The following is a 22757-nucleotide window of genomic DNA, read 5'->3' as shown; positions in this document are numbered from 1 at the left end:
ATCTTGAGTGAAACCTGTGCAGAAGGCTGTGTCCAGCTTATTTCGGTTTATCTTAAAGCAATTAAGAACAGGTTGAAGTTGTGCTCTCATGGAAATAGGTGTGTGCTGAGTTAGCTGGATTGGTATTTGTCTCAGGATAGGCTTATTTGCAGCACACAAAATGCTTTTCGATCTTTTTTAGTACTGTCTTTTGCAGCTACTGTTGAAGAGGAGTCGTCTTCTGTTTGATTTTGGCTTTAAAAGAGTAATCTTTCTGGTAGGATTTCATCACATAGTTTTATTTTTTGGGAGCTTTCTGTTTTGTAGTTATTCTGTGTGAAGTTGAGTGGACTTCAGTGGGCCCACGCAAGCTGCAGGTGTCTACCTGGAAGACATTGTCATCAAAAGGACCAAAACAGTTATTTAGATACTTCTCAACAGTGATGAGAAACAAGTTTTAGCAAAGACATTTGAGCTGTTTGACGTAGGTTGCCTGTACCTACAGGCAGGGAAAGTGGTTGGTTGGGGTTTTTTTTTGAGTTTTGTTGGGTTTGTTGCTTTTTTTTTCTGGAAAGGTTTTGTGACAGTTCTTTGAGTGGAAGGCAAGGTAGTCATTCTAGAGCCTCAAAAATAGGAAGCCTCATCACTGGTCATAGTCGTGCTAACAGAAGCTCACCATCTAAGATCCACGGGAGTGTGACCAAGTTTGTTGGATGTGTCTGGTATAAAATTACTCAGTTACACTTTTTTTTTCCATGCTCCAGAGGTAGCTTTACCTGAGCTATACGCAGCAGTAATCTTTGTTTCCTTCCCCAAAGTATTTTTAACTACCAGAACTGAGAAACCCTCTGATTTGATCATAAATCTGATCTTACCTGAGTCTTTTTGCTGTGCCTTCCTATCTTGGCATGTTCAGTCTTGCCTCCTCAGAATCCAAGAGGTTTCATAACCACCTGCTTTGAGTTTTCTGGTCAGGATATTTTAACATTTTTTTGTGTGTGGCAATTCAATCTGCCTTTACAGGTTATGACGAGTGAGAGTCACATCTGGCTTTGTTAGTTGATGCTTTCAGCACAATGTTTGGGCCATGCTGGGATGTGTTTGTCACTTGAACTTGTCTTGAACTTGTTCCATGTGCCCATGACAGACAGCCAAGTGTTTAGTTCACACTATAGCAGCGTAGTCAAAGGAAGCAGAGCATAATATTAAAAGTAATGCTATTAACTCCACTATAAATACGTGAAAACACATAAGTAGAAAATTTGAGTGTAGAGAACGGTAAACAATACTTCACCCTTTGTAATGAATTTGCTCTAAGACTTCAGTGTTATGTAGCAATGAACACCACCTTGGTCCCCTTTTGCCAAAAGCTGTGATCATAAAGGAATATTGGCCAAGTCAATTATTGATTGTATTAATAACTGAATCACCAAGTTGCAGTCCTTTTATGAAAGTCACTGCATGACGACAGGCCAACTCAGCAGCCAAGTGACTTGTGAAAGGAGACCTGCAGAGCTACCTGAAACAGCATGTACCTGTGTAGTCTCTCTTAGTTACGTGTTCTTGCCAAAGCTGGTGTTAGAAACTCTTCCTCCTATTAGAAAGTGAAATCCTGTTTAATAAATGCCAAGTGAGCCTCCCTAAAACTTTAGCTTGGGAATGGACTCTGGGACTGCTGCATTCTGCTTAGAGATCCCAGAGGAGCGTGTGGATAATGAGCTCTTTCTTCACAGGAAAAATACTGAATTGGTGTCTGCTGATAGAGCCACTTCAGCTGTCTAAAGGAGCTGATTTTTAAATGAATTGCTAAATAGAAAGTAAACTTAGCTAGAGGATCAGTTCGTTACTGGCTAATTTAGCACCCATGTGGACAAGGAGCATCATAGATGCTTTTCTGGGGGGAAATGTAAAGGGATGGGGAGCCACCACCATTTTTTCTTCCACTTTATTCGTAAATATCATAACCAGAGCTAATGATGAGCTCAGAAATTACCAATTTGGTAAAATTAGCATTTTCTGTCGAAGCAACGTGATTGAATTATCTGTCTTTTGGGGGGACTTGACCAGACTGCTGGCAAAAGCCCTTCTGATTTCAAGTTTCTGATCCCAGCATCCCCTCTGATTCCAACGTGGCAGTCGGCTAGAGCTTGTGGACCATCTTTTGCCAAGGTTAGTACAATTTTGGGACCCAGGCTTTTGGATGGCCTTGCCATGTGAATTGCTGTCTATTGAACAGCCTCTCAGTTTTGAAAAATTCCCAAATTTCAGCTTCTGTCCTGTAACCCAGACTGATTCCATCTTATTTCTGAAGAGCTGAAGTGCCTTCCAGTGCTTATTTCTTACTAGTGGTCGTATAGAGAAGTTGCAACTTGTGATCTAGGCAGCTCAGATGAGATGAATCCAACGCCCTGTGCTCCAGGGTGAATAGGGAGTGCTTCTCCCAACACAAGAAGGACATGGAGCTGCTGGAATGGGTCCAGAGGAGGCCACAGAGATGATGCGAGGGCTGGAGCACCTCTGCTCTGGAGACATGCTGAGAGAGTTGGGGCTGTTCAGCCTGGAGAAGAGAAGGCTCTGGGGAGACCTTCCAGCACCTTCCAGTGCCCAAAGGGGCTACAGAAAAGCTGGAGAGGGGCTTTTTACAAGAGTGTGTAGTGACAGGACACGGGGCAATGGATTTAAACTGAAAGAGGGCAGATTTTGATGAGATCTAAGGAAGAAATTCTTCCCTCTGAGGGTGGTGAGGCACTGGAGCAGGCTGCCCAGAGAAGTTGTGGCTGCCTCATGCCTGGAAGTGTTCAAGGCCAGGTTGGATGAGGCTTTGAGCAACCTGATGTAGTGGCAGGTGTCCCTGCCCATGGCAGGGGGATTGGAACTGGATGATCTTTGAGGTCCCTTCCAACCCAAACCATTCCATGATTCTAAATATGCCCCATGCAGCTCTGCTTTATCCGGGGAAAAGGCAGGCACCTGCAGCTGTGTGAGGGGGACCTACAGAGGGACTCTGTCCTCCCTGCAGCACGGAGGAAGGCAGATTAGCAGAGCAAATGTCAAAACTGCAGCTTTCTGAGCTGGGAATGGCTTGTGGCTGATCTCCACTGCGGAGCCTGATGTTCTGATTTTGCTGCCACGTGTTCTCCAGGGAGGCTCGGGCAGCTCCCAGCTGAGATGGAGCCCTGGGATGTGTCTGTGTGTGGTGGGAGGGAGGGCCAAGGAGCAACGGGTTGGGGGAGTCAAAGGATGTCCAGCTTTCCAGAGAAGGGGGTTATACCAGGAAGCCAGAGATGAGGAATGTGTCCTTTCATCTCAGGTCTAGAAGTAGTGGGGAGACTTTTTGTGTCAAGACTTTGTTAGCTTGTACCCATGGAACTGGTGGCTGGAATTCCTCTGCAGCAGACTGGTGACAGAACGTGGCTGGGTGAAATGGGCTTTCACATGGGTGTTTCAGGAGTCTGTTGCAGAGAAATAATTATGGGTGCTGTAAGTAACTGATGGCCTGGGACTTGCCTTGGCTGTGTCTCATTTCCTCAGCTTTCATGGCAGTTTCTCCTCCTGTGCCTTGTTCACATTTTAATTTGTGGTCACGATGTGTGCTCTCACCTGAGCAGAGACTGTGTGTTGGCCTGGGTGGTTTTTGGCTCTGCTTGTCAGAACACAAAAGAGGGCTAGGACTTCTGAAGGGCAGCTGTTTTGCGAGCACAGGCCTGAAATTGAGAAGTCAGATCAATAACCGTTAGTCTTAAAAGGGGCTTTGACCATGGGCTGTAGTCACTGAGGTTCAACATTCAGTAATTTCGTCTGCAATGGCCAGGATTACTTTTTCTCTGGCTTTTGCCCCCAGAACAACCTCAAATGTGTTATGTGCAGCTATTAAAAATGATGTTAATCCACCGATTGCTCCTGAGTGTGGGAATGTTCAGTCATTGCATTGGTTTTGCTGCTGAACACACAAATACAGTAATAGCCTTGTGAACTGTACATTGGAACAGGTCATATGTATCCCACTGTCAGAGCAACTAGAGGAGTAGTCAACAATTTAGTGGGAGAATAAAAAAACTGCCTGGGAGCCAATACTAAAATAGCTAAAAGAAAGGGGGAGGGGATGGGGGGGGCGGTAAAAGTGAGAAAAAATCAAATAAAGATAAATGAGAGCACAGCTTTGTGTCAAGTCTGCCTTTGGAATTTGTGGACAAATAATATGGATTAAAATTTATTAGTCATACTTTCAGTGGCAGAAGCCTGTATTACAAAAACAGGGAAATGAATCCAGGTACCAGTTAGCTCTCTCAATAATAGTGCTACATCTGCCCTGTGTGTTGAGATGTGGTAGTTTAGCCCATCAAATCAGAGAGTTTTAAAAGGAAGTGAAGGTTGGCACCATAAAACCAGCAGAACTGAACCTTGTGTCTAGTGCTTGTCACAATGGAGCGGCGCGAGAACGTGCAAGTCCGGAGGCAGCCGGCTCTCGTGACAGCAATAAGAAACTGAGTAATAATTAGTGATTGCTGCTGCCTGGTCATGCTTCTTGGGGGGAAAGTTTTGGCAACATAGTTCTGAAAGACAGATTAGGCAGGCAAAAATAGGCCGTATTTAATAAAAGAAAGATTTCCTCAGTAAATACAATTCTGGGTCTAGAAAGTCTAGCTGGGTTTCTTGGAGCTCAGCCCTGTGGCTTGCTCCACTGGGACAACAGCTGGTGACGTTTCCTGAAATTAATCTGAGAGTCCACCGTAGGATGTCCTGTTAGCTGTCTAACAGTCACACTGTAGTCCTGTTAGCTGTCTCGATGAAGCATGTGCTCCAACTTTAGTGGTTTTCTGAGTTAGAATAATCGCTGACATTATTTTTCTCTAAGTGGTGTCTGTTTTGTGACTTGAACGACTACGCTTCTCGCTTGGGCTGTTCCAATAGCTTGGAGAAACTGGAGTGAAGGGTCCATGAAGGAGGTGAGTAGGGAAAAGGCAGGAAGAGAGAAACTTCCCAGCCGCTCTGCTGTAGCGGCTGCAGCACCAGTTTCTAGTAGGACTGGAAACGAGCTGGGTGGATTTTACAGTTCTTCCAGTTCATGTGTGGTTAATACCTTGAACTAGCAGATAACTGCAACAAATAACGGAGGAAAACAGAATAAGGAAGCTTTAGCGTATGTGAAAGCCAGCTAATTTCTTCCTCCTCTGAGTGAGTGGATTAAAAATTACGGTGTTGCATAATCTCTGGCCAGGGAAAAGGTTCTGTCTGGCTGGAATGTTATCTGCTGTAGCAGCTGGTGGTTATGAATGAGTTCCCTAAGCCGTTGGCATAAACGTTCCGGCAGGAGCTTGCAGACCTCCTTGTGGTGTGATGCTGTTTGAGAAGAGTGCCCCTCGTCAGGGGTCAGCAACTGAGACAGACCCATGAGACGGAAGTTCATGGTGGCAAAGGCCTTTTTTACAAATACAGTTTTTAAAGACTTGACTTCATGTGTTGGGAAAGGAGTCTTTGGAGATTTTCAAAATATTTGCCTTACTTCTGGTAGCGTTGTTCGGGAGGCCAACTAACAAATAGAAAACAAATAACCAATTATTTCAGTTTCTGTAAGTGCTGGTTTGCTGTTACAATTTGATTTATTACATCTGTGGAGTTTCTGTAGTATGTAGGAGCACAATCTTTTTCTTCTACAGGATCTCCTTTGTTCTTTTTCCTTTCAGACAGGCCAAGCTGAAAATATGAAAAATCATAAGTTTATTCAGTGATCTTTAAATCAGATGATTCAGCTACATTTGTGAAATGGTTTAGTTTTAAAATCAAGTGCCTCAAGCTCAAGTTTTTGCTCACATCCACAGTTTCTGAGATAGATCCATTCTTGCAGTGTGTAAATTAGGTAATGTTTCAGTCCTTTTGAACGAGACAGGCTTCAGCCTTTACCCTTAATGCTGCAATCACTGGGTTAAGCTGTACTGCACAGCAATTTAAAACCTTTTCCAGTACAATCGAAAGCCATTGATTTGGATGGTGCCCTAATGGAGAAAAATATTGATCGTGCACGTTTCTTGAGCATGTGTGAGCAGCAGGTGGGAGAGGAGCTTTCTCCTTATGGCTTCCCAGAACAGCCCCCCATTTCAGATCCCATAATGGGGCCCGAGCGTTTGCCTGCCCCGCTCCCAGCAGCAACCTGTCTGTTGTCAGACGTCCCAGTGAGGTTGTGGTCAGACGTGCTGGTTTGGCATCTGCTGAGTGGTATGAAAAGGTTGCTGTGACTCAGCTCTGCGTCCCTGCTTGCAGCCTGGCTGGAGATGGTCGTCCCCTCGCAGGGCTGTATGGTGTGGCTCGCTCAGAAAGACCCAAATGAACGTATGGGATGGCGAGGAAACGCATTTACATGCATTTTAGCTGGTCAGGCTTGGGGAGCAGTGATAAACAGCTGGGTTTTGAGATGGCTTTAAACTGAAAGAGGGCAGATTTAGGTTGGATATAAGGAAGAAATTCTTCCCTCTGAGGGTGCTGAGGCACTGGAACAGGTTTCTCAGAGAAGCTGTGGCTGCCCCATCTCTGGAAGTGTTCAAGGCCAGGTTGGATGAGGCTTTGGGCAACCTGGTGTAGTGGCAGGTGTTTCTGTCCATGGCAGGGGGATTGGAACTGAATGATCTTCAAGGTCCCTTCCAACCCAAACCGTTCCATGATTCTGTGGTTGGCTTTGAATGTACTGTGCGAGATACTGAAGTGAAACCAGTCTAATTATGCCTGTTACCTCCTGTTGGATGAGCAAGGGGGAAAATGGATTTCTGTTTACTGGTAATTAGAAAGCTGTGGAGAGCTTAGTGCATTTAGGGCTGTGCTATATTTAAGTGGTACCCTGTCTTGTCAGGTGTCCCTATTACAAAATGTTCTTTGCCAAGATCATGGGGTGAGCCTCTCCTTTTAAAAGCTGGTTTTGAAACTCTGGGTTGTTTTCAGAAAACTAGTTAATTTGCCATGGCTGCGGCATCTGAATCCATCTTCGCTTTGTGCTCCTAAGTCATTCCAAGACCATTTTAAAGGTGTTGTGGACAACTATGGGAAATGCCATTTCACCACTTGTAGAGTGGAATTATTGCATTTCTGAGAGATGAAGCTATTATTAACGCAGGAAATAGACTCTTCTCCAGTCTCTCACCCTGTGCGTTGCAGACTTAGTGCCATCTTTAATTAGGAGACTGTCACAGCTGAATTAAAAATAACAATTCAAACCAAAACCTGTGGTCTTGGACCAGCCAGATTGACAGCCATGAGACTTAAAGGCTTTACTTACCCGCAGAGCAGCTGGAGCCCTGACCATGAGCATCCCAGCACCCTCCTGCTGCCCCAGAGACAACTTGGAAGAAACCTTCACCCACTGGTGCTGAGACTTCTGCTCGTGTGAGTTTTGGTCCAGGTTTACCACTAAGAGGTTCACTTAGTGATGGTGGGTTCTTTCTTCCAAGTGTCTGGTCTAGATGACAGCCAGATTGAAAGCAGCAAACTCATTTCATGCAGTCTCTGTTAAGAGCTCTAAAACATCGTGGTTTTGGTCACATCTGATTGGGATCGAGGTGAAATCCTAGGGTTAGAGAGACCTTCTTTGTACGTTAATAGACCCTTTAATTAGCAGACTTCACATTAAAACTTATCTTCTTGTTAAGGATTTATTAAAATCTTGCATAAACTCTACTACTGGAATATGCAGATTTATTTGTGAATCTCTTGGATTATTCAGCGGAGGAGAATATTCCTCCCAAGGACAGACTTTGAAGACCGCTTCCTTGAAACAAATAATTTTTTTTTAAAATCCTAGCCTTTCTTTTGCTTGTTGTCTTTGAGATAAACGCTCACAAAGCTAGCTGCAATTTTGACTAGAATATTGATGCGTTGCTTGCTCGTCAAATTAAAAACGAGCTGGAGTGGACTGTTCTGGAATGCGTTTCAATTTTAGAACTTTCCACTTTCAAGAGCGACCTTATTCAGTGCCCAAATGGGCACCTTTCCTCTGCACGAACACCTCATTATGTGTGTTGAAATAGGCATCGTCTCTGCTTTTTTAATTCTGTATTTTTCTTAGTGGTATTTCCCTTTTTTAAACTTTCACAAAATATGGCCGCAGTTCCTGGCTAATTTGGCTGAAACATGACACTAGGCAAATATTTTTGTGAAAGAATTCTTAGTCACATGAGAAAGAATGTAATGGAATATTCTTAGAAAGTGTTATAACTATGCTTGACATGTAAAATATTTATCCAGACGTGCAAACAAAACAAAAGGTGTCTTGCCAATGTACCATCGTAAACCTTAGTTATTTCAAAATCTCGACCACGATGTTTTTCAGTTCTTGAAAATAAGGTATCAAGTTCTCTGCTGGCATAAATTGACAGAGTGTTAATGGTTGGCTTTACCTAGCTGAAATTTTAGCCCTGCTCTTGCCTCCCTAAAAATAAATCAAGATGTGCTTTCCTGAAGAGCTGCAATTGTGCTAAGTAAAACTCTTCTGTTTATTTTGGTTTTGGGTTACTTTAGTATTACTTGAAGAGTTTACTAACGCGGCTGCACTCTGAAAGGTGGGCCTTATGTTTGCTTTGCTTTTTGTTGTTGTCTGTATCTTCATGTGAATTAAATTTGGAGAAGTCCGTTGTTTCTACAGACAGATAGTCTTTGTTCTGCTCCAAGAAGGATCTCAGCCCTGCGGCTGGACGGCACAGCTGGAGCTTCCGTGGCTTTATCCAAACTGGCTTCCAGCAACCGGCCCTGCCGACTGCTGTGGTGAGATATGGCACTGCCTCGTGGGGATGCCAGGTAGCTGCCCTGGCAGTGACCCCCCATGCCAGCCTGTCTCCTAGCAAAGTTAGCTAAAGAGCTCCAATTTGGGTTGTGACACTTGAGTTTTGCCAAGCCTGGTGCTGCTCTTCCACACCGGACACAAACTGCTGCTGGATCTCTGATCAGTGACAGCAGTGCCTGGCCCGGAGCACCAGTGCCCTGTGCTGCAGGTAGAGGGGCTGGTGTGCCATGCTGAGACCTCCTCCCATGGCCCTCCAAGTCTCTTTCAAATTTAATTTCATTTCATTAATCAGTATGCAGCTTCCCTGGTGGTTTTGTTGTTGGATGCTCTTTTTTTATGCTGTGTTATTCTGAAATCTCGTTGGTGAATAGCTACTGTAACTGCGTTCAACTTTCAAAAATCTGCCATCTATTGTTAGTTTTTCAGGCTGCTGCCATGTAATTGGTTAAAAATGAATGGCAGTTGGAGTTGCAGCAGATGAGCTGGGAATGAGTTAGCAGTTACTTGTTGGGATCCCTTCCAGAGAAGGAAGGTGGAGTTTGAAGCTGCTCACAGCCTTTCTAAAATAAGAGTCAAAGCAAGTAGGTGCTTTTTGCTGTGGGTGAAACATCAACTAACTTTTTGGAGGAAACTAAAAGCTCAGCGAGGAGAGGAATTTTGGTTTAGCCTGAATATTCTCTCAACTGATGTTCTGTAAAATAATCCACTCATATGAAAGCTGTTGTGTATTTCAGTATGTGCCGATTCTTAATACACCAGTCTTCGTCTCAAGAGGATTCCCTCTGGATAGCTGCTATTCCAAAGGCAAACAGGGTAGTTTGTCCTGGATGGTGCTGCAGACTGGGTGGGTTTTCATGGTCCTGAATGATGGCAACCTGCCTCCCTTTGTGTGGGAACTTGTGCCTTAGAGGCTGCTGCTCCTTCTTTACATCCCCCCCAACCTCCCCAACAGGCTGCAGGTGCTTTATTGCACCTGTATCTGGACACACTAGATGACTGGGCATCGAAGAGTTAAAAGCTTGCCCCTGAACTAAATGTAATGTCTGCTTGCAGTACCTTGTACATATGTACAGTACAAACATGAGCGAGTTAGTAAATTAGTGACAACTTGTTTTTATTATGTTAAATTGATCGGTTTGTTTTTAAGATACCTCTTAAAGCATCCTTCATTAATCAGGTGCTGTGTGATGGTCAGACTTTAAAACTTGACAGTACACGCACATGGCATGAGTCAGGATAAAAAGAGTTTCCTGCTTCTTCAGGTTCTATTTGCATTAAAAATGATATATTATTGATGGTATGTGATATATTTCATCCCGTTGTTCTGTGAAATTGTGTTTGGAGCAGTCTCTGAGCAATCCAGATGTATCTAAGGGGAAGGCATGAAGGACAACAGAATAGGTTGATTTAATATTGGAACTGGCAGAGATAGTGTTTCCAGGTGACATAAATGTGTGATGCCTCAGCCCTGCTGTGTGTATGTACCTGAGCACTGGTGGTACTGGGGTGGTGGTACTTTTTACTGGGGCTCCTTAGCAATGCGTCTTGCAGGCATTGACATCTCAAAATAACTCATTTTATCCTCAGTTACTGTAAATTTGTTTGGGCCCAAGTCCAAGGTCGTCTGGACTTAGGAATCTGTATGCACATGGTTATGTACTTATGCAGAAATTCTGGTAGTTAATTCCTTTCTGCCCATGTAACCATACGGCATCAAGGGTTTAATAAAACTGTGCCTTTCCTACCACACGATCCCTGCAAAAACAGACTGAACCAGAAATCTAGGGAGGGAGATTTCGGGAGGGCTTTTGCTGAAAGTAAGAGGCTTAAAATAAAGCTGTGTGTTGCCATACAGATTTTTAATCTTCGAACTTCATGAATCAGCTGAGGCGGGAGGGGGAGGACTTTTAAAATGAAATATTTACATGAATCAGACAGCTGGGGTTTGGGGGAGTGACCGTGGCTGCACAAACAGTTTAAACTCAGAAACGTTGCTGTGACTTAGTGCTTCCCTCTAGTAAAGAAGGATTTCAGGATATTGGTGCTGGTAGCACTGGGATCATATGAGCCGCCAGTAAGTAAGGGGCGGTGTTGTTTGGGAGGGGGTGCTTGGCCGAGGGTTTCCTCTGGAGTTTCAGTAGGAAATTGGGTGATTATTTCTGTGGAGAAGTTCTGATTCCTGCAGGTACATCGGGTTTGGGGTTGGAGCCTTCTCAGAAACGCTGTTGTCCTTATGCTTTTTTATATAACTTCTCAATTATGAGCTTGACTTCTTGTCAAGGAATGTAGGAATTGATGTGAATTTGAAACCAAGTTAGAGTTAATTGCCTAAGAAGAAAAATTGAGAAAGAAAATAGTATTTTAAAATCTAAAGGGTTAAGGTAGGTCTTGCTTTTATGTTTTTTTAAAACATGTTTGTTTTCTGAAAGCTTTCTAAGTAGTTTTACAGAAAATGGTGGAACAGAATACAGGGCAAAACTTGTCTGCTTCTGATTTTTACATAAGTATTTGTTCCTGAATCTAACACAGGCGAAGACAAAGTGTAACTCATGGGTGTCACCTGGCTTGAAACTTGATTTAGCTCAGTATTCTGTATTTCAGCAGGGGAATATTTGTTTCTCCTGTCTCTAGAGGAGAGGATCCTGCTTATATTTGCAACAACTCATCTTTCACCAGAGTTTTTCCCTTTACTCTGGTCAGATCTGCATATATATACAAAGGAGGTATATATTCTATATGGGCATGGCCAGCTTCATTTAAATTGCTGAATTTAATCAACTAGCACTAGCAAAGCTGCTGTTACTATATTGTTAAGCAGCTCTTTATGAGCATCAAATTCAAGAACTACAATTTTTCAGATGACTGTCTTAAACCCAATAGTGTGAATAGTGGAAACGTCCCTTATAGATCGCTTGATTGTGCTCTTTAACACTGGTACCTTGAGCATCACAGAGAGGGAGATGGCCCTTAGCAAAGCATTAACTTGTTGCCTGACTCAGAAATTTTGTTCCCTTCTGAGGCACCCAGTGGCAGGACGTTACTGGATTTCAGTTGATGAGGCTGCCGCAGTATAACGTGCTTATTTTGGGAAAGTTACTTCCAGCTAGTGAATCTCAACAAGTTTTCTGCGTGGATTAGTCTTGGTGATTATAGGCTGGCAAAAGAAATGATGCTGTCGGTGTGGACCAGTGCCATCGGCGACGATGTGAGCTTACGTCGTGTAAACCACGTGCTGGCAGGTGTGGAAGACCCTGGTGAACCACAGGTCTCAAATCAAGGTGTGGATGTGCAGTGTGAAACCATTAAAAACATAATGCAGACTGCAGTTTTGAATTCCATTTGTAGAAAGGGTGGATTTTTGTTAAGACTCAAGTAAACAAGTCTATAAACTTTGCGAACAGTGAAGGACTATGCACAAAATAGAAAACAATCAAGCATTTCATCAGCCTTTTTACTGTCTCTTGCCAGAATTTGCAGGCTGTCCTGCATTGCATCAGTCATGCTGGATGCGATTTTCCATCTATATTTTGAAGCCAGATGAAACATGAATCCACAGTATCTTGATGGTTATTTCATAAGAAAGGAAAAGCCTTTTGTGATGTGCCTGTGCTAGTTGAGCCTATAAATCCCCTTTTTATTTGTGTCTGTGGCAGCAAGTGAAGCGAGGATCATTAGTAGGTGTGCAAAAAGCACGTTAGAAGCTCCAGGTAGATTTTTCTATCTGATGCAATCTGGGTGAATGCACTTTTGTGGTGTTCTCCTGTGGTACAGGTGTATCTACAGGTGCCAGCGAGTGGCCGACCTCAGACCTGCCAAGTCTCATGTTGTCTTGAGCATCCCGTGTTTGATTTAGCAGCACAGGGCAGTGCCAGGGGCTCGGACCCTGGTGCTAGAAGGTACGCTTGCCCAGTGCAGCCTGGTGACACCAGCTTCTCTGCTTATTTCGTGCACAGCCCTTCACCTTCTGGAAGAGGATGAAAACTGATCTTATGCTTAAAAGAGAGGCAGTAAGTGAAGAACTAGATTTGTACTTGATAACTGAAAAAAAAAAATCATTTAAAAAACCCCAGCAAATTAATGAGACCCTCTGAATCTAAAAATGTTTAAAGGCTGTAGAATTTGGCCCCAAGCAGGGAGTAGTATTTAGAAGCAGGATGTGTCATTGCTTAGAAGTGCCTTTCTTCTGCTGTAAACTGGGCAGTACTGGCAATGTGAGCCCATCACTCACTTTTATTTTTTAGTAAAGAATCAATAGGCTTCTGTTTACTCCAAGCAACTTGAAAAAAGGAAAGGCAGCTTCTTGCTTTTTAAACTCAAGGGGTTTTTTTACAATTTATACTGTAGACGTGTTTTAATAGGTAGGGTTTATATGTATTTTGTCTATTCTGATTCCTGGTGGAGCTGTTTCCCTCTTACTGGGAATGCAGAAGGGAAAAAAGCAGAGCATGGATGGCAAGCGCAGTCGAGACTAGAGCAGGCACAGCCTGGCAGGCTTTTTCCAGTGCTCTTCCCTTTTTTCCATACTTTCTCCATTTTATTTTTCAAAGTCTTTGGGGACTCCTGAGTTACAGGTGTAGGAACGAACAGGAGCTGGGGCCAGAGTTCCTAGGGTTTAACTCCGGTTTCATTCATGCAAATTCAAACCGGCTGTTTTCAGTGGGATTCCTTCATCTTTACAGAGTGAGACTCCAGATCTGTTCTCAGCCTTGAACAGAGCAGAAAGTTTTGCTTTTTGTCTTTCTTCCTAACGGCTGGATTACTCTCATTCTGCACAACCCTCTGGAATGCTTCCTTGCGACTGGGGAATTTTTATTGCCACTGAACTGAGCTGACAAGCAGCATGGGTTGGTTTTTTTTTCCCTCTTCCTCCCTCTCTCCAGGAAAGTATACATCTGATGATCAAAAGGAAATACTTTTTATGAAAATTAGAAAATTGGATTGCTGCCTGCTTGCCAGTATGGTATTTTTTCATAGCAAGTTTTGTGGCTGCTTTTTCATTTAACCAAATTCCGAAATTGTGTGAGGTGCACGAGAGCAGGCCAGCTGAGATGAGGAACGTGAGTGGTGAGTACTACACGACGGAGGCCAGGTTTACTCAGCGTGGTACAGGACTGGTACAGCTACACCTGAGACAGCATCTGGCCTCCAGCTGACAAATCCACACGCTGTGTAGGGCACAGCGTGGCCAGCGGATCTCTCCTGGCTTCGGTATCTCCATTTGGCACTTCCCAGTGTGGTTTGGACGTACCTTACACTGACTCGCTGATCCTTATGTGCAGGAAATGCTCCTCGTTATTTATCTTAAGCTCATGAGCTTTCCCTCTGGAGGAGGAATTCCATCATTGCTTATTTGTTTTTCTGCTCCTATGTTTAGAGGAACTTTTGACCTGTTCCAAGGATATATTTTAAGAAATTAAAGCAAGGCTAAACTTTTTTGGAAAGGCGTGCGATTATATTAGAAATACATATTGTTCTGAAGTAGTAGAATTAGGTCAGGCACACCCTGCATATGCCTGTTTCCTGCTTGCTCATATTTCTGAGAATAATTGTACAGGGGAATGTTTTTGTAGATTTAAAGGAGTGTTGTCACCTTGAAAATGAGTTGTTTGGAGTTTTATTTAAGCCATGGTGGTTACGCTGTGGTTTAGGAACAAGGGAAGATTGCAAACCATCTGATTCACTCGCTCAACATGCTGGTCGTTCTTTGCCGCTCACAAACGGAGTGGTGAAGTAAGGTTACTCACTTCTACTATTTTTACTCTCTTCTGACTTCCTTCTCATCATGCCAGATGACAGGGAAGCAGTGCATAAGCTGTCAGACGTTACAGTAAAGGGCTTTGCTCTCCAGTGCATTTTGACAGCTCAGCTTTTCGTGATTTTTCTTTGAAGTTCCTGTGAAGTTCTGCAAACTTGATACCTAAACTTTTATAATGGCTCGTTTAAAAAAAAAAAAAATCCCAAGGGTAAGGATAAGGAACAAATAATACAATAAGAAGTTAGAAACCAACAAGTGTCTAGTGATGCTTTTGTTATCTTTTGCTTCATAAAATGTCCTGCCTCTAAATGGGTTTTCTCTGCTGGACATGTTGCTGTATTTGAGTTTCTTCTCTTTGCACACATCACCCGTGCACTGTTTGTGTTGGTCTGTACAAGTTAAGCCATTCGGCTCCTTCCAGTAGCTGGGTGAGAGCTGTGTACTTTGGGAAGTGGGTTTGGATGCGCCTCAGATGCGTTAGGGTGGGGAAGGATAATGTGCTGAAGATTGTCCCAGCATTTTGACATGCCAGTACGCTTCCTTCTTTCTTAAGGATTACATACGACAAGGATCAGCCTCTTTATCTCTGCAAAAGGTTTGAAGCATGAATTTGTTTGTTGCTAAATAAAACTTAGTTTCCAGTTTGCGTTTAAAAAAAAAAAAAATAAATGTCACTTCCATGTTTTTCTCTCAACAAAAGTGTTGGCTCTAAACAAGTTAGAGTAAAGATGACTTCGCCATGACCACCAGCACATGGCTTGGAGAACAGAGATGCTTGTTCAGTTGCACAGCTCATGCTCAACATTGTCATGTTCTGGAGGGAGGAGGGACCTACAGCAAAACCAATGGCTGAAGTTGAGACGGGATTTTAAATCTTTGACTGTGATACTGATTTCCTTTCAAAACAAAACAAACAACCCCACAAAAAACAACAACCACTAACCACAACAAACCCACAGCCTGTTTAGAAGCTCTTTCCCTGATCCTTAGTGCTGAACGTGACACTGGGCTTTTGATATTCATGAGTTCCCAGCTCCCAAAATCCAGCCATCCATAAGCCATGAGTCTTCAGCTCCTCTCCAGACTGGTCCCTGCCTGGTCCTTCTGGATCTGAGCATACAAACAAGTTACTGAGGAGTGAGCTAAGAAGTCAGGGTGCTCATTTAATGCTCGTGATCAGTTCTGCGGTACCAGCCAATTTATGCTTACCAGAGGGTAGAAACGTGCGTTGAAAGAGACTTTAAAAGAAGACAGTAACCTGCTAATATTTGTCCTGCTAACCACGGGGTAATTGTTGGTGTTGGGCCAGGGAGCATGAGTAGTGAACGTGCTCAAAGTCAGAGTAGCACCTAGTTAGTTAGTGGGCATGGTGCTCTGGCTGGTCCTGAAGATTAGGTCTCTTTCTGTGTCTCTCTTCTTTCATAAAAGACTTCCCTGCAGCGCTTCCCAGGGCAGTTAAGAGCAATGAGTAGTTAATATTTGTAAAAAGCTTTGAAGATGAATAGTGCTAATTATTATTTATAGGTATTCATTCTTCCCGTGGGTAGTTCACCTTGATCCTAGGCATGAAAGGGAACCAGGACATTCGTGAGCTGGTCAGGCTTGAGTATGGCTTTCTGAAGTCTTTATGGGCTAGTGTCCCTATGAGTTGTATGTGTGATTGCAATCTATTTGTCATGTTAAATGACTAGTGTGGATATTTATTGTACCAGGCAGATGTGCTAAAGGAATCCTTACTGGTTTAGTTCAATTCTGCTGACACATGATGTGTAGGATTTGAGCATGCCAGGAGGGGACAGAAGACAGGAAAATGCCATTAGCCTGGCCCAAGCCGGATTAGGGCTGAACATTCAGCTTCTGGTAGATGTAATGAGGAAAGTCAGATCTGATGCTTTTAAGAGCCACCACAATTGCAAAGAGCATCTGTTTCTGAATCTTCCCATCACTGCAGTTTTTAGCACCTTTCACTGGTGCTAAACTTAGTGGAACAGAAAAAAATGAGGAGAAAGGTGTCAAACAGCTGGGGCTTTGTTCCCTAAAAATCCTGCTTAGCAGATTAAGCAGGAAAATACGTGGGAAAATTAATGTATTGTAGTTCCTGCATATCTGATGATAGTTCTGTAAACAGTGTGTGAGACACTGGAGTAGAGGACTCTGCTGAATGGCATGCAGGGTCTCTTGAACCGTGTGTGCATTTAATTCAGAGCTTCAGGTGCTGAACAAAGATTGCAACGTTCATCAAACCCGATTTGCTTGTTGTGAAAACTCAGTCCGTAGGTGTTTTGTGCCGTTTGACATCACTTAAATAGGGCTTATGAGACAGACCTGTTGTGGCTTATGGAATGTAAGTGTTCCTTGAGAAAGCTGCTGTTTGCCTGGATGTAAACTGCTAGTTGATCTGACTCCCTGCCCAAATTCTCCTGTGCTAAGTAATGTATTAAATAATGGGGAGATTGTTCAGACAGTGCAAGAGGAGCCTGTTGGCAGAACAGCAGCAATGGAGCACTCTTGAAAGAAAGAGGCCTAAGAAGTAAATGTTACGCTTATCAAGTTTTCTTAACAGAGTTCTTGTCTGCTCCCAGAGCAAAGGCTGTTCCAAGTCAGGGTTTTAGCATCTCAGTTTTATCAGGGAGCTTGTTTCTGTATAGAAAAGTGGGGGGGGGGGGGGGGGGGGGGGAACAGTTCCTGGGACACAACCAGGTACGTTGTTTGTGGTCCTCCCAGCGATTAGCCAGTCTCAAGAACAAGGCTATTTAAATCATAGAATCACAGAATGGTTTGGGTTGGAAGGGACCTCAAAGATCATCCAGTTCCAACCCCCCTGCCATGGGCAGGGACACCCTCCACTACACCAAGTTGCTCGTAGGCTCCTCACGTTGCTGTTCCTTCCAGCCAGCCAGAGCCTTTAAAAAAAGAAAGAATCCAGTAGCTTTTCGCATGGTTTTGCTGTTGCCAGAAGTCTTCCTCCTGATGAATATCACATGATGTGTAAGCAACAGATTTTCTAAAAATACACAGATGTAATAATGCTGGCAACTTAGTATTGGTTTTACGGAACAAGAGGAAGGCATTGTTACTCCTTTTTAGAATTTCTAATTAAGAATGAAATGCCTCCACTGACTGCCAGTAACGATGGGCTTGAGGAACCCACCACTGAACTGCTCATTAAGGCTTTCATCCTCAGCAGGTCCTGACCAGAAAACTCGCCAGCTCTTCTTTGGCATTTTGTTGTTTTATTAGTGCTGTATTTTATCTGGTTTGTATCTAACCGTGTCAGTGTTCTGCCATGCTTTATAGACAGCACCCGCAGGCCCTGGAGTCTTAATTTAGCCAAGAAAAAGACACAGGACAATTGTTCTGCAGGGGGGGAAATTGGGAAAATTCATTAATGAGGAAATTGGTGTTTTATATTTGAGAGAGTAAAAGGAAACACTTAGAGCCAAGAAAGGAGAGCTGTTTCTTTTCCAAGGCAATAGCAGGACAAAATATATGCCAAAGAGAGAACGAGGGAAAGAGACAGCCAAAGAAATCTGTTAGAAGATATGAAGGAGTGGAGCGAAGCGAGTTCCCCGAGGAACAGCGAGGAAGAATTTCACTGAAGAATGAAATGGCCAAACAGCAAAAATGGAAGATGTCTCGGTGCATGTGCTGAAAGAACATTTCAGACTGGAGTGGTGCTGGTTAAAGCATCGTGTGTGTCAGGCTGAGCCAGAATGTGATGGATGTAAGGCTGCTGCAGTCGTGGCTGTTCTGTGTGATAGGAGTTTTTGTTGTAGGACTGTAGTGGGTTAAATCCTGGGGTGAGCACTGTATGACAGGAGGGGGATAAATCAAGGAGGAAGAAAGAAAAAAAAAAAAAGGCAATGACTGGGAAAAGGCAACGTCCTAAAGCTCAGAGTGGTTAAGAGGCAGTGCCTGAGCATGTTGTGTTTCAGGCTGTAGCCGTGTTTCAGAGCTCGTTTTGCCAGTGCTGGGAATCAAGAGATATGTAAACATTTTTAAAGGGCTCTAGTGGTCTGGAGGTCAGGCAAGTGCTAGGAAGGTTTTTGCAGGAACACACGTGATCTAAAGACATCAGTGGCTTTAGACTTACTTCTAAAAAGCCAAGGTTTATAGATGAAACAGACTCCTGGTTACTTTAATACCTTTTTTTTCCTCTTCCTGGATAAGTGTAGGGACACAAGTAGCATCAGAAGCCTCTCTGAAGCCCAGCGAAGTATCTGAGGAAATGCTTTTTGAGCCTGAGGGACTTTGCCTGCGGTACCGGATACAGGGATTTGAGCCTCATTGCTCAGGAGTTTCTTCCAAAACTAACAGCCTGGTATTTTCTCTCCTAGCTCTTCTCTCAGGAAACGCAACCAGCTCCTCACATCACGGAGGCCCAGCATGAATGTTAACTGTGCTGGTGGGACAGACTGGTCAAGAAATCCAGAGTCCACTTGCTCTGTGGAAAACATAACTGTAGCAGTCCATGAGTCAGAAGAAAGTAATGTGGTGCTAGGAGGTCACAGCCCTGCTGCAGTTCCCAGGACTGAGGGTAAGGATAATGTCTTTACCTTACAGTAGTCTTTGAGAGATACTGGGTTTTTTTTGAGGGATGTTAGGATTTTGAAAAATTCCAGTATCCCAAGGCAGTTTGCACTGAGGAGAGCAGAACATACATACTCTGGCTTTGCCAGGCGGGTCAAAAGGACAAGGGTCCGCAGCAGAGTTTAGGCTCTTGCTGTCTTGACGAGATCATCACATGCCAGCCAGCTTGCAGCTCTTTCTGAGGTTGTCCCTGAACAGATAAACTGAAAGTGTCTGGACAGTCCTGATGAGCTGTGTGCCCGCCGTGGACCAGGCATCAAGCACTGCTGGCTTAAACCACCTCTGTTGTGGTGTGTGCTTCTGCTCCAGCTTTCCTGGGAGAGCAGGTGTTGGTACTTGGTGTCTGTGTGCCGTATTTCTGGCCTTGTTTGATTCCTGTGCTGCTGCTCTTTACTCATGGAATCCATCTTGCTTTAACAAGGAGTAGTAACCATCAAGGTTCATCAGGCAATTTTTTAATCCAAAAATCCAACTGCTGGCTCACTTTGAAAATGCAGTCTAGTCTTATGTCATATAACATCACCCTGCTAGTTACATACACTGATGTCTTTTCTTACTGTGTGACTCAGATTTCTCATTACAGTAGGAAGTCTTTCTATGAAATTATGGTTTTCAGTAAATCATATCTTACCCTTGCAATATTTGTTTGTCTCTCACAGGTTTAGATTCTGAATGCCGACACACTGCTTGTCCAGTAAGTCCCCAGATCAGCATGTTGTCTGCTCCTGAAGACACGCACAGCTGTCATTTCCAAGACACAAATAAGAGACAGTCAGAATATTTTAGTACCCAGGACCGCCATGGATGCTGCACTTTGTCTTCAAGCACCAATTCACAAACAGTGGCTCCAGAGAAAGTGACGCTTGTGGTCGATGGCACTCGCTTTGCAGTGAATCCACAGATTTTCACTGCTCACCCTGATACTATGCTGGGAAGGTGAGTGATTTCCACCGTTTTCAATATACCTCAAGGGAGTCAAATATTTCCTAAAACGGAACAAACTCCTAATGTTTGTTTTGTGATTTCAACTAGAGAAGTGAGGTTGACCTCATTTAGAACTTGGCTGTGAGTAAGGTCTTGAAGACAAGTCCAGATGTAGAGAGAGTTGGTAGTTCTCTAGATAACATTCTCCCTTCATGCCACTTCCTTCAAACAACATGCACTTTGAGCTAGACATGGTCTGCTTTTGCCCTCTCTCCGAGAGTTTGCCTTGTTTGTAAGTAGTACATCTGTTCACAGCTGATAAATTTGCTTCCGGAATGGGGAAAATGATAACGTTCCAGCCCCCTTCTGCTGTTATCTTAAGATTTGGAGCCTGTTAATGCAACATGAAGCACTTGTTTTCTGTATTGCCAGCACTTTCACCCATCGCTGACCAAAGAGAGACAGGTTTTGTTGGGTTACTGGCCCTTGTGGCAAACGAGATCCAAAGGCACGTGGCACTTGCATAGTGTCAGTGAAAGGGCTTTATTGCCAGGGTATTTCTGAGCCAGGGTTGAATGGTCTCTTCCTCTGAGCTGTGGCTTGTTCCATACAGTACAGAAGCTATAGCGACAGACAGCTCAGCTATAGGAGGACGTAGCTGAGACAGTTCTTGTGCTTATTTACTGTGTAAGAGATTGGAGTGCAGATTTCAAGTTACTGTATACGGAGAGGGGCTTTTTCCAAGGGCGTGTAGTGATAGGACAAGGGGCAATGGATTTAAACTGAAAGAGGGGAGATTTAGGTTAGATATAAGGAAGAAATTTTTCACTCTGAGGGTGGTGAGGCACTGGAACAGGTTGCCCAAAGAAGTTGTGGCTGCCCCATCCCTGGAAGTGTTTAAGGCCAGGTTGGATGGGGCTTTGGGCAACCTGGTGTAGTGGAGGGTGTCCCTGCCCATGGCAGGGGGGTTGGAACTGGATGGTCTTTGAGGTCCCTTCCAGCCCAAACCATTCCATGATTCTATATATGCATCACTGCTGGTTTTGTTTAGCCTCAGTGCACCTATTGGTCTCTAGAATTAATGCACTTAAGTATACTTGTGCACTTACATCGATTTTTATCTGTTCAGAATGTTTGGACCAGGAAGAGAATATAATTTCACCAGGCCAAATGAAAAGGGAGAATACGAAATCGCAGAAGGAATTAGCTCAGCTGTGTTCCGGACTGTGCTGGTAAGGAGATGTTTGCAGATTGGAAAAAAAAACCCAAACAATCTGTGTGTCACGTGCAAAACTGAGCTATCTCCCAGGCAGCCACACAGCCCCTGGGGAATATTCTTTTATTACTGTTTTGCATTGTGATGTTAAAAAATAGATATATAGTAGACTTTGCTATGAGTCGACGTTTCAGGTACGTGCTTATGTTGCCTTTTACCTTTCTTCTGTCACGTCATTGTAGTTCCTGAGCTTGTCATGTATAAATATATATTGCTTGTGTATATATATAAAAATACATATTGTTGTTTCATAACATTGATGTTATGAAACCCTATGCCATGGGAAAAGTTTTAACTGGAGCTCACAGTTTATCAGACCCGAGAGGATCTGCAAAGAGACGTAGATTCTCGGACAAGCAGGGCTATTTTTGCTGTTCACAGAGCTATATATAGCCTCTGTAATTCTCAAATGTTGGTTAACAAAACAAAGAAGTAATTAAAACTGATCAGAGTCTAAGCTATTTTAATTTTTCTCTCCAAAACCTGTCCTTTTGTTTGCAGGATTATTACAAAACCGGAATCATTAACTGCCCTGATGGGATTTCCATCCCAGACCTTCGAGACACATGTGATTACCTGTGCATAAACTTTGATTTCAACACAATCAAATGTCAAGATTTAAGTAAGTATGGAGAGAGATCAGCTTAGATCATCTGTGTGGTGTTAAACACTCTGATCCTGATTTCAGTGCATCGCTTAATCATGTGCTTTAGTTTAAGCATGAAGGTATAGACTCCACTAGGACTCATGTATGTGTTGCAGAACTTCCTTTTTTGCTGCATCAGTCCAAGGTGAAGTGATGGAATCCTGCAGGATGCAGACACCTTGCTCAAAAAGCAAACTGAAATTGTAAAAATTCTAGTCTCTGCTGACAGAGGCTAAGAAGATGAGCTTGCTGTTACAGCCAAACAAAACGAAGGCTAAAAGCAGGGTTATAACTCCTATCTAAAACATACCACAGAATCGTGAATAATTTAAGCAGCAGGATGATGGGCAGAGCAGGAATTGAAGACACTGAAGCTGGAAAGTAGTAGAGAGTTCCTAGTCATGAAGGGATCGGACTGGGAGCAGCTTTTTGGTGCATATGCTGCCAAAATGTACTTTTAACATAGGCAAGTCTGTGAAAGGCACTTATACCGAAATGAGGCGTGTGGTATCACAGCACAGGCCTCGGGTGGAATTTCCTACCCTGGCCTCTGATGAGCAATCACAGAGAAGGCAGAAAACGTGCTGTCAAGAACAGAGGTTGTTGCTGGAAATTCACGTTAACATATCATAATGTATTAATTATTCAGTCCATTGCTGTTGCACTGTATTGATTGGACTTTGATGGAGTTTTTTTAATGGTTCTACAGTGTAATTTGCATCTCATTTGAAGTGCAGTCTCTCATGTCTGATTTTGCCAATTCTGGAACTGGAGGCCGTTGATGCATCGGAACATATGTTAAGGAGTTGGTCTAAAGAAGAAC

The 22757-nt window shown here is 43.5% G+C and overlaps 1 protein-coding gene across 8 annotated transcripts in view; it reads left to right on the top strand.

Moving 5' to 3' along the window:
• The window catches only part of KCTD20 (potassium channel tetramerization domain containing 20), a 29258-nt gene that overhangs the window by 1779 nt on the left and 4722 nt on the right, over positions 1-22757 (top strand). Inside the window, exons 1-5 of one of the 8 annotated variants that reach the window (XM_086627115.1) lie at positions 2126-2148; positions 18836-19035; positions 19748-20024; positions 21142-21244; positions 21790-21910. In XM_086627115.1, the coding sequence (XP_086483241.1) occupies positions 18885-19035; positions 19748-20024; positions 21142-21244; positions 21790-21910 (652 nt within the window). In that variant the 5' untranslated portion in view covers positions 2126-2148; positions 18836-18884. The other 7 variants (XM_086627109.1, XM_086627112.1, XM_086627114.1 and 4 more) reach the window with 7 other exon arrangements.

The sequence above is a fragment of the Tauraco erythrolophus genome, chromosome 27 (genome assembly GCF_009769465.1).
Source record: "Tauraco erythrolophus isolate bTauEry1 chromosome 27, bTauEry1.pri, whole genome shotgun sequence".
NCBI classification, from domain to species: Eukaryota; Metazoa; Chordata; class Aves; order Musophagiformes; family Musophagidae; genus Tauraco; species Tauraco erythrolophus.
Note: the sequence above shows the minus strand (reverse complement) of the source record. Positions and strands in the feature narration are given on the sequence as shown.